This window comes from Myotis yumanensis, unplaced genomic scaffold (assembly GCF_028538775.1).
Source record: "Myotis yumanensis isolate MYYU_CA2020_CCGP unplaced genomic scaffold, mMyoYum1.0.hap1 SCAF_7, whole genome shotgun sequence".
NCBI lineage: Eukaryota > Metazoa > Chordata > Mammalia > Chiroptera > Vespertilionidae > Myotis > Myotis yumanensis.
Genome location: NW_027223758.1, coordinates 25569766 through 25582186, shown reverse-complemented (window position 1 = coordinate 25582186; position 12421 = coordinate 25569766). Strand labels below are relative to the sequence as shown.

At 42.0% G+C, this 12421-nt stretch overlaps 1 protein-coding gene across 1 annotated transcript in view; it reads right to left on the bottom strand.

Annotated features, from left to right (window-relative positions):
• PAK5 (p21 (RAC1) activated kinase 5) overlaps positions 1-12421 on the bottom strand; it is a 241800-nt gene that overhangs the window by 73860 nt on the left and 155519 nt on the right. Inside the window, exon 3 of the mRNA XM_070419915.1 lies at positions 10764-10978. Within this exon, the coding sequence (XP_070276016.1) occupies positions 10764-10967 (204 nt within the window). The 5' untranslated portion in view covers positions 10968-10978. The remainder of the gene's footprint in view (positions 1-10763; positions 10979-12421) is intronic.

Genomic DNA, 12421 nt, shown 5'->3' with positions numbered 1-12421 from the left:
AAATCTCAATTTATGTGCATAATTGTTAAGTATTTATTAAATTGTTTGGATTGAACTACTTAATAAATGTAAAGGTTAACTATTCCTTTTTTCCTAGGAGGTGCTGTGAAGAATACTGAGACACTGGGTGCTTTGAACAAAGAAAGTTTGGGAACTACAGCATTAGGTGAAAAAAATGAAATAAAAACTGTACAGGCATCGTAATCAATCTTGCTCTTCTCTTCATGTGTGTGTGTTTGTGTGCGCACGCGCACATGTGTGTGTGTGTGTGTGTGTGTGTGTGTGTGTGAGTGTTTAAATAATGGAAGAAAGTACATCAAAATTCAACAGTGGAGCCTGGCTAGGCTGGATCAGTGGTTGAGCATCGACCCATGAACCAAGAGGTCACTGGTTCATTCCTGGTCAGGGCACATGCTTGGGTTGTGGGCTTGATCCCCAGTAGGGGGCATGCAGGAGGCGGCAGATAGATGGTTCTCTCTCATCGATGTTTCTATCTCTCTATCTCTCTCCCTTCCTCTCTATCTCAAATCAATAAAAACATATTAAAAAAAATCAACAGGACAGTGGAGATTCGATAGATTTTCCTTTTAAAATATAGTTTCCTATATTTTAAGTATTACTCTTATACACTGAAAATAATTAAAGGTTATGAAAAACATGTCCTTGGGTAAAGATTTTTAAAAGATACTTTAAAATTTAAAGATTATTACAAATAATTTCCCAAAGGAGCACATTTGCCTCCATGAATAAAAATATTTGTTGAACATACCAGAGAGTTTCATTTTGGGAGAAGGTGTTATTATACTTTGCTCCTTCTCCAGTTCCCTGCCCCACATTGCGGTTTTGAAGAAACCTGTTTCTATGTGCATCTCTCCTTCGCGTTGTTTTTTTTAAAAACACACACACAAAACACCCACTTCCCACCCCTGCAGCCTTCAGGAAGGGAACTTGGCTTGGGGTTTCCAGCAGATGGGGCTTCTCAGCCTAACAGCTGGCAGATCTAGCAAAGATGAGGAGGCGGGGAGGGGTGGGCTGCCAATGTCACAGGCACTGCTGCCGGAAGGGCCATTCCTCTGGCTCCTGCTTCATGGTGGAAGGAATGGCCTGCAGCATCCTGCAGGTCTGAGGTGAAGGAGATCACTGGAAACCTACATTGAGGAAACTTACACATGAAAGCACCCCTGAGAGCAAGAGATCTGCGGTGTTTGCTGGTCTCTGCTGCTCTCAGAGACCCAACTTTGAGAACTCACATTTTCTATAACTTAGAGAGTTATTATACAACTAGGGGTCCCTTGGCCTGGCCTGCACCCTCGAGGGATGTCAGAGAGCTGGTTTTGGCCCAATCCCCACAGGCCACGCCAAGGGACCCCACCGGTGCATGAATCTGTGCACCAGGCCACTGTAGGCATAGAAGATCTTTGGTTAATCTCTTCCCACCCTCCCGCTCCCCACCTTCCCTCTGAGATTCATCAGTCTGTTCCATGTTTCCATGCCTGTGGTTTCTGCTCCTGTGTAGAGTGTAGTGCTCATCATAGCTACCAGCCGGTCAGCCAATTGGCCAGTCGGCTGGTCATTTAGGCTTTTATATATATAGATTGAGACATCCACATACAGTCTTTGTTATATTGTGAGAGAAAGCAAACCCAAAACATTGTTCTCTTCCTAAAAAAGGCCATTTTTATTATGCTTTGTATTTGTGATCATCAGGTTTGTTTCATTTTTAAAAACTGTATTGCCCACAAATATTGTACATGTATTAGACTGTTTAGTCCTCACACCAGCCCCATGAGTAGTACTATTATATCCACTTTAAACAGACTAGGAAGTAAGCAGGCAGAGGTTGAGTAACTTGCACAAAGTCCAATATCTGGAACAGGCAGAAGAACCACAATTTGAGATTGATCTTGGAGAGTGTGGGTCCAGAGGGCTCTTAAGCAAGACACTGCCACTGTCTCTGGGTACAGTTATTTCCTGATCTCGGGATATCCTTACATCAGGTATGAAAATAAGACTCCATTCTTTCAAAATCCAAAGTTATACCTTCTCTAAATTTTCTAAGAAGTGTAGCCATTCCATTCTCAAAGCTTTCACAACAAAGTGTTTATATATTCAATTGTGTTCTCTATTCTATTGTAACATCCTATATAATAAAAGGCTAATAAGCAAATAGACCAAACAGTGGAACAACTGGTCGCTATGACACACACTGACCACCAGGGGGAAGATGATCAACATAGGAGCTTCCCCCTGGTGGTCAGTGCGCTCCCACAGGGGAAGTGCTGCTCAGCCAGAAGCCGGGCTCATGGCTGGCGAGCGCAGTGGCGGTGGCAGGAGCTTCTCCCTCCTCCATGGCAGTGCTAAGGATGTCTGACTGATGGCTTAGGCTCGCTCCCCATGGGGGGTGGGGCTAAGCCATCAGTAGGACATCCCCTGAGGGCTCCCAGACTGCAATAGGGTGTAGGCTGGGCTGAGGGACCCCGCCCCCCCCCCCCCGCCCGAATGCACGAATTTCGTGCACCAGGTCTCTAGTTTATTATATTTTGTTTGTCTATACAAATCCCTCTTCCCCACTAGCTTGTGTGCTCTGTAGAGATGGGGCCAAACATTGTTTTTCTCTATAGCTTCATTGCCTGGAATGTAGTAGGTCACAATCAATATTTGATGACAAAATGAAAGCTGCTGCTACACTGACAGGAGTTTCTATTGATGCTGTACCTGTATCCCCTCAGCCCACCCTGGAGGTCACCTGCAGCTAGTGCCTGTCCCTGCTGAAGGTTTCCTGATTCTCTCTACCTAAAAGTGTTTTCTAGCTGCTGGGGAATGCTTGGTCAAAGGTGGGGCAGGTGGATTTTACCAAAAAATTAATTCCTGGGAGCAACCTGCAGCCAGTGAGGGATGGGAAGTGACAGATGCCCTGGCTTCCCTGCTGGGACAAGTCTGAGGTGAGTTCTACAAAGTCCCTCAGGGCATCCACACTAGAACTGGGCCCCAGCTGCCCACAGCAGTTACTGTTCATTAACACACCCTTTCTTCACCGCCCTTCCTTCCTGGTCTCAGTACTCGATTTCCTCAAAGCCACATGGAAGTTAATTCTGCCAATAACCTAAATGAGCTTCGAAGCCAACTCTTCCCCAGTTGAGCCCTCAGATGGAAGGCAGCCCAGCTGAGAGCTTGTTCTCAGCCTTGGGAGAGCCTGAGCAGAGAATGCAGCTAAACTGTGCTTGACTCCTGACCTCTGAAAACTGTAATGTGTGTTGTTATAATTTGTTGAATTTATGGTAACTTGTTAAACATTTTGGTACCTGGAAGTGGGGTGCTGCTGTAACAAATACCTAAACACATGTGTATTATTAGCTGGCTATGGCTACTGCACTGAGTGGCTTATCAACAGAGATTTATTTCTTATCGTCTGGAAGGTAGAAGTCCAAGATTAAGATGTCAGTGGGGTTGTTTCTTCTAAGACCTCTCTTCCTTGCCTTACAAATGACTGTCTTCTTGCCATGTCCTCACATGGTCTTTTCTCTGTGACCGCCTGCCCCTGGTGTCTCTTCCTCTTCTTGTAAGGACATCAGTCCTATAGGGTTAGGGCTCCAGCTTTATGACCTTGTTTAACCTTAATTGCCTCTTAAAGGCCCATCTCCAAGTCACACGGGGGTTGGGGCTTCAACATATGAATTTTGGAAGGACACATGCAGTTCATAACACAAGAGTGTTTGTAACCAGGAAGTGAGTAGAGGCTGAAGGAATTTGGAGGAACATGGTAGAGAAAGTCATAATTGCCATGAACAGACTCTTTGTAGAAATCTGGACTTCGAGGATGCCGATGGTGAGGCTCAGAAGCAAATGAGGAACATGTTATTGGAAAGTGGAGGAAGGGGGTCCTTGCTCTGTGGTGGCAGAAAGTTTGGCAGAATTGTCTCCTGGAGTATGTGGAAAGCAGAAGCTGGAAGTGATAAACATGTCCACATATCTAAGGAGATTTCCAAGAAAAGCGTGGCAGGTGCTGCCTGGTTCTTACTGCTTACAGTAATTGCAGGAGGAGAGAGATTAATTGAAGGAAGAACTTACAATTAAAAAAAAAAAGAAACCAGAATCTCATGTCTCAAAAAATTCTGAGCTTCTCCAGATGGCAAAGATGCAAAAATGAAGAGCTGCCTCTCAGGAAAGCGTGTTCCGAGGATGTGAAGGTACAGCTGCTAAAACTCAGAAAGACCAGAGTTGAGATGAGGCCATCACACAGAGGCCTTTGTAAGGAATGAAGGGTGTACCTCACAGATCTCAGTGCAACCAGAGAACCTCTAGGGTAGGGGTGGGCAACCCCTGGCACACGTGCCAAACATGGCACACCAGTAACTTTTGCTGGCACAAGAAACCCTCTCTTATAATCTTCCATTTACAATTGTGAATCTTTGTTCTCAGTGATGAATTTTGTTAAGTCTCCTAATAGGAGTAGCCTGACGGATGAAAATAGTAGCTCGTGCATATCTCTGAAGGTCACGAAATATAAACCTGATGTAAAATCTCTGTCATCAGTGATGCAGCAGCAAAAGTCCCACTGATAATATCAAACGGAGTCATAAAGTTTTCTGTCGGACTATCAGTGTACATGTATCCATTAAAAAATAAATGTATTTTTCATCATCATATACTGTGTTTTTGTCGCTCGAATAAATGTTATTATTTCTTCAAGGTTCTTCACAAGGTACCCCTTAAGAGATACCAAGTAGGTGTAACATGTTCTCAAAAAATCAGGGTTGGCACGTAGAAGAATTTTGAGTCAAAGATTTTGCTGGTTTTGGCACGCACTCACAAAAAGGTTGCCCACCCTTGCTCTAGGGAGCTGAGGGGCATCTCAGCAGGAGGCCAAGGACAGAGGGTTTATCTTAAACACATCAGTGGCTCTTGCTCTTGCCTAATGGAGTGAACCACAGTGAAGTCCACACAAGGTTTACAAAGTCACTGAGAAGTTGTTTAAATAGAAACTTTGCTAGCTTGGACTGCAAGGGACAGATATTACAAAACATAAGGAGGCTGTCAGACCCCTCAAGTTCTCCCGGCTATGGAAAGCAGGCCGGTAGCACCCCTCTGCTGTGAACACAGGCTACCTTTCATGAAAAAGAAGAGCAGAACCAAGAATCCAGAGGATGGAGCTTGAGCCACAGAGGTTATTCCTGAGCCTTGACTCCTAATTGAGCGACTCGCAACATTTGCCAGGCTGGGTTTCACAAGGGCTCTGGACCGGCGACTCCTTTTTACCTTTCATTTCCCCTGTTTTGACTGGAGTGTCTGCAACTATTACCCTATGTCTGCCCCACCATCTCATGTTGGGAGGGCTGGAGGCAGATGCTCAGCACTGTAGTTTCACACAGGTCCACAGCTGGAGAGTAGCTGTGCCCCAGCAGCTGTGATTGGTAGATCACACGCAAGCCCTTTATCCACACCTGACCCCAATTTTACTTTACGATGATGCCCTAACGCAGAGGTTCTCAACCTTGGCTGCACATTAGAATCACCTGGGCATCTTTTTAAAATCCTGATTTCTGGGCCTCATCCTCCAGAAATTCTGTTTCTTTGTTATGGGGTGGGGCCACAACATGAGTAATAAAGAAACAGAATTTCCAGAGAATGAGGTCCAGAAATCAGGATTTTAAAAAGATTCCCAGGTGGTACTAATGGGCAGCCAAGGTTGAGAACCACTGCCCTAATGCAAGGGTGGGGACCCTTTTTTTTTTTCTTCCAAGGACTGTTTAGATATTTATAACATCATTCACTTAATATAAATATATGTTGCTATGATAAAAGCTCCTGGATTTATTGAATTTCAAGTTTCACCTGCAGTTGCCTTGGCAGGGCCAGACCAAATGATTTCGTGAGCCTTGTATGGCCTGCAGGCCAGAAGTTCCCTACCTTTGCCCTAATGGGATGACACTCAGGGAACCTGGGGTTGATGTATCTTGCATGTGGGAGAGACAATGGGGAGCAGAATGGACAAGCCCTAGGGCAGTGATGGCGAACCTATGACACGCGTGTCAGAGGTGACACGCGAACTCATTTTTTGGTTGATTTTTCTTTGTTAAATGGCATTTAAATATATAAAATAAATATTAAAAATATAAATCTTTGTTTTACTATGGTTGCAAATATCAAAAAAATTCTATATGTGACACGGCACCAGAGTTAAGTTGGGGTTTTTCAAAATGCTGATACACCGAGCCCAAAAGGTTCGCCATCACTGCCCTAGGGTGACGTCCCCTGCTGGTGCTCCCAGTTTTGAGTAATGCCCTTTCTATGAGCGAAGGCAGGACCTGTGCTTGCTTCTAACCAATAGGACATGGCAGAGGTGATGGGCTGTCACTCCCACAGCTATGTTCTACATGATACAGCATTAATACTGGGATATCATTTTGTGATTCTGTTATGATGAATACGTAAGACTCCAAGCAGAGTGGCTTTTGCTCTCCCGTGGTCTTGAAGAAGCAAGCTACTCTGAGTTCCTCAGAGAGGAAGTGAATTCCGCCCACAGCCTAGAGGAGCTGGGAAGTGGATGCTTCCCCAGTCACGCCTCCAGAGGGCAGTGCAGCCCAGCTGATGGCAGTCTGGGAGCCCTTGAGCAGAGGGACCCAGTTAAGCCTGCCTCCACTCCAGACTCAGGGAAACGGTGAGATAATAAATGCGTATTCCTTTAAGCCATGAAGTTTGTGGTAATTTTTTATGCAGCAATGAAAAACTAATACAAAGATTCTCAAAAGGAAGGGGATTATGTGATGATAGCAAATGCTTAGATTCGTGCCATCTCAGGCACAGTTTGTGTTTTTTTTTCATTGAAGTTTTAATGTTATTGGTAATAGCAGGAACATTCAAACACTTGGACTGTGATGTGCTGCTTGAAAATGATCAAAGTATTGATGAATTTCCTTCTCACTAGTTTATACAGAGGCAACAATATAATGCTTATATTTACTAATACAAGACAAAAATGATAAAAATTCTAGAAGTTGACAGTGCCACAAAGAAGCCTACAGTGGCCATCTTAGTGCCCCAATTTCTATAAGATGCTAAATGAGAGTAAAATTAAATCTTTCAAGTTCCACGCATGTGTGGGAGTCACAGAGAGAGCCACATGCTTTTTCTTTTGATTTAGAAGGGTTATTTTCAGTTAGGTCACCCCTGCCAGTGGAGAAGCGCTGGGGCAAATAAGGCACTCCTGACAATATCATCTCCCTTTAAATAGAATTTTCCAGTTATCAAAGCACCACCATCCTCATTTGACAAGTTCAGCTGATAGGAGGTCAGGACAGGCCACGCAGCGAGAAACCAAGAGAAGTCGGGAGAGAAGCCTGTGATCTGGAGGTTTGCTGTTTAACTTCACATACGATCAGCCCAAGGAGCAGCCAGGCCACCCTGGAGACAGGTGAGCAGCAGGCATTTGGACATTTACTCATTTGTTTCTTGGTGCACACTTTCATTGACACTTCCTGTTTAAATTTTCTGCCTACTTCACATGAGAGAACTGTGGATCACGCGCATAATGAAAGACTCTGCAGAAGGCCCTTAGTCCTCCACAACTACAAAATAGAGTCATATGGCATGCAATTTAAAGAAAATTCTGAATAGGAATAGTTGAAAACCCAAGTCAATATAGAAGAGAGAGTTGGTTGCAATCACAGATTTCCATTCAGATCCAGCCTGTCTGAAGCTCACAAATATTGGAAAACTGGCATTTGTCCAAGACATAAGGCATTGTACCCTTCTTCCATTGACTGCTTTTATGTCATGATCTCTTGTCTCATTTTTCCTTGTTCCTTTCATTTTATTTTTTTTAAATATATTTTATCGATTTTTTAAGAGAGGAAGGGAGAGAGATAGAGAGTTGGAAACATCGATGAGAGATAAACAAGGACCAGCTGCCTCCTGTGCACCCCCTACTGGGGATGTGCCTGAAACCAAGATATATGCCCTTGACCGGAATTTAACCTGGGACCCTTCAGTCCACAGGCCGACGCTCTATCCACTGAGCCAAACCAGCTAGGGCTCCTTGTTCATTTTAAATAAGGACAACTGGACCAAATTAGAATTGTTGGTTCTACTTAACTTAAATAACTGTGCCCAAATGGCTTTAAATCTGCACAATTCTATGTGTATACTCCTTTCTGTTGATTCATTCATAGCTTCTTATTTCAATGATTGTTCTAGCTTCTGATATATATTCTGCATGGTTTATAATTTGTAATTCTCAGTGACTTGGACAATTTCTCCAGAGAAGACACTTCCAAACAGTGGGATCATCCAATCTACATGGTATACTTTGGCCCCTTAAACATTTTACTTTCCCTTTTCTAAGAGGCTGGTCGAGTCAATAGAATTCTCTGGAACCACCAATGTGTCCAAGAGCTGCCAACAGTCCCAACTACACTCATGGTATTTGGAGAGAGAGAGAGAGAGGACCAGTCTGAAGAAGTTTGGTGAGAGTATGAGGTACCGTTAAAAGCATTTGAGTAACTCTACTCTTTCTGGGGGAATTTCAACCTAGTTGACCATTGTTTGTCATTTCTTGTCTGGTTTTATTTTATTTTTTTTCACAGGTAAAAACTGTGCCTGGTCTCATTTGCAAAAATACAGGACTGGATCTATACTCAAGACGTATTTTCCAGTCATCCCCCAGATGGCATTTAAGCATCTATAACAAATATTTTCATGTCATACGGACTGGATGCTCACACATTTGGCATTGGGGGTAGAAAGCGATAAAGTGAGTAAGAGCATCATGGGGCTCAGGAACTTAGCACTTAGCAAACCTTGCTCCAACTCTCAGTGGGGCTTTTAAATTCTGTCATAGAGGATAATAAGCCAGCTCATCCAGAAGATGGAGAAAATGAGCTAAATGGCCTTTTTAAGTACTATGTCCATTGAGCATGGTGGATTACCACTGAGCTTCCTCCTTCACTGCTCGCCAGGACCTGTTATGGCCTGGACAAGTGAAAAACCATGGTGAAATAAATGATACCCTGTCCTCACCCAATAATAAACATGCTCTCTAAAAGAGAGCACTTTTCCTGGGCCTTCAGCTAGAATGTTACCCTAAGACTCTAGAATGTTCTATCCTTCTAGAATGTTCCTCATCAAATGATAACTGTATCAAGGTAGTTATTTGGGCATTTTTCCTTTATCATGATGACCAAGAGCAGAGGACTTTTCTGGGTATACTGAACACTCCATTTTCTAGTTTTTATAAAAACTTGAGATATGAGAAAACTAATGAAACCAAAAAAGGAAATTCTCTCCAATCCCTACTTCTTTTCATATGTGGCCCACCCTATTATGTGGTCATTAATTAAGCATGAGCCTTCTCTTGGTGGGGGGATATGCTCAAATAGTAAGATATTTCCTATTATTAATCAGTAGAGTTGGTTAATTAGTCAGTTTCTATTAACTCTCAATCAATACCTGTTTAAAAAGGAAGGTCCTTTTGTTCCTAAAGATTTATATTTTCAAATATTCATCTTTGTATATTTTACATTTATCTGGCTTAAAAAGTTTCAAAACCCTATCAGAAAATGAAATTTACAAGGTACAGGATCAGAAGACTCTGCATTGATCTTTAGGTAGAACATACTCACATATTCAATACCAGAACAGAATGACCAAGATGATGCACAAATAATGGAATTGCAATTCTAATTTAGTCAGCTCAGATGACACCTTATAAATAAGCTTTTCCCATAATTTTATTAACTATGATCCTACTTTGCATCCTTTAAAAGAATGCATCCACTTTTGATTTGCCTATCATTTAAATACAATCTAGTCAATATTCATGTTAACATAGAATAAGGTATTCATGTTGCTCAGATGTCTACTAATATAATGAGCAAGAGATATAGAATACAATCTGATCTATTGGGATAGCATAATGAAAAATTCAGAAATGTTTAACTACCCTAGGGAGCTTTTGGGGCAATTACTTGATGATCTATGGAATTCTTATTCTGAGGTACAGAAGAAAACTGCAATGGCTGCATTTTCTCTGTAGAAACTTAATGTGCCTGAAATTTATTGGATCTGAGTTCTGCTTTAACACAATTATTTTCATGACAATTTCTTGCCAAAAAATCTACTAGGCATTTCTTTAGGGTAATTATATCTTATTCCATTACTCAAATGATTCACTTTTATTTAAAATAGCTATTTCTTAAAGTATAGCAACAAATTTGAACATATATGTATGCATACATATGTAAATATATATGATTACATATATAAAACTTGTATATGTGTATATCTATGCATGTGTGTATATATGCATATGTATAAAATTATTTATTTTAAAATACGTTAATACTAAATTTTATATAAGAATTCAAACATTCGGAGGGCAAATGCAAAACAACAAAAGATTGTCTAATATAATGTTTAATCAAAAGTTATTGCCAATATTTACCAGAAGGGGTGGGTAATATTCTTCAATATAAAGATTAGCAAACATCACTTGAAGTGCAATAAACATTTCTGATTTTGTGATTGTACTTTATGTGTCTGATTTAATAAAAGATCTCACATGTAAAAGCTGAGGATCCTTTGCATGTGCTTCAATTTACAGTAAGTGGTGAGCATTATAATCATTGAAAAATAATTATGGCTAATCTGTGGATATTTCAAAACAAATACACTGCGTAGGCATCTTATACTTTGCCTTTAAAGATGAGATGCTTCATCAAATGACAACCTGCTTCTTAAGTCAACTTAAAGCCAAATCCTCGTCATACCTTCATGGGAGCCAGCTGGATGGGTGTGATGCATGACGGGTCCACCATGGGCTTCGGCCTGTTGGCCGTATCTGCCAACAGACTATGCCACTGCTGCGGCAGGCCGGTGAATTTCTGTTCCTGTGGATCAAACCCTGTGTGAACCCTGTGTTCAAAGTTGGACGGACCAGATATTTCAATCTTTTTCTTTTTCTTTCCAAACATGATGCAAAGACCTGAGAAAGGCAAACAGAAAAGAGGCAGCTGTTTATCTGTTGCCAGCAGAAGACCACAGGGAAATGATTAATTTGTCCAGAGTTACATCTTTTCAGTAGTTCCTCTACATACCAGCTACAAAATATATAAGTTGGGTTTTCAGGGTATGTAACTTGCTGTAGCCCATGGGACAACTGAAACCACAGTGACACTAGGATGAAACGTGCTTGCACATGGGGGCTTTCCCTCCTGCTGCTCTGGGAACCATTGCCAGCATGAAAGACAGGTCATCCTGTGGGAGATGACAGACCATGTGGCCCAGGCACCCGTCAGGTCAACAGCCACCAGCCCGGGGGCAGCAGCTGGCCACTAGGAGCCCACGCAAACCAACAGAAGAACCACCCAGACGAGCTGGACTCGAAGTACCGACCTACAGAATCAGGGCACAAATAAATGGCTTTGCTTTAGGTCATTATACTTTGGAGTAAATTGTTGCATGGGAAAAAGCTAACTGTCAGAGGAATGCAAAAACCTGATTATTTTCCCATTTTTCTCTTTGTTTTTGCTGCTTCACAGTCTCAAGTAACAATGTCCAATCGGTAGCTATATTAGCTGTTATACAATCATGTTACCTCAGAAGAGTCTTGGCTATTACACTCCTGTCACGGTGGTTGAGGGCCTGCAATGTTTTTAGTGGCCAGGAAATGATGCCAAATAAGTAAGTGGCTCTGTAAACCATCTCTCCGTGTATTTAGTGAAAATAAAAATACATTGGAAAATATAATTTGGTCATGTGTTGGCTGAGTCCACTTGACATTTAAGTAAACTTTATGACCATCTTTTTTTAAACAATAATTTTAAAAAATCATTTTAGAAGAGTTCTTTTGCATGCATTCATACCCGAGCAAGCACTGAAAATGCTAAGCCAAGTGTTTTTAGAACCAGAACAGAAATGCCTTACTGTCCCCTTCCTGATTATGAATTTCCCAGTGGTGGCTATGCCATTCAAGTGAGAGTATAAAAAAGAAAATATTAATGAATTAATACTGTTCTTGTTTTTCAATAAGACACTTGTAGTGAGGAAACCCACAGATGAATTAATTTACCTATGTTGCATTCTGTGATACTATCCACCTGTAACCTAAATGCTAACAAATACCGTTCAATAGTCCAATAAGTTTGAGTTAAAGAGTTATAGAGGAAGCAAGTGAAAAGGCAAATATACAACAGTTCCAACTCCTACAGCAACAATCCTGTGAAGCTCACACGAAATGCAGAGAGAGACTCTCCATGCTGTAGTGGCAGCCCCCAGGGATGGCCATTACTCTGAGAGCAGTGAGGACCCCATACTCAGGAGAAAGGTGGACAAAGTCCTGGTGATTTAGCTCCGCGGGGCAGAGGGACACATGGCAGGGCAGTGAAGACCTGCGTGGGGGATGCTTCCTTCTCTCTGATGTGACTCT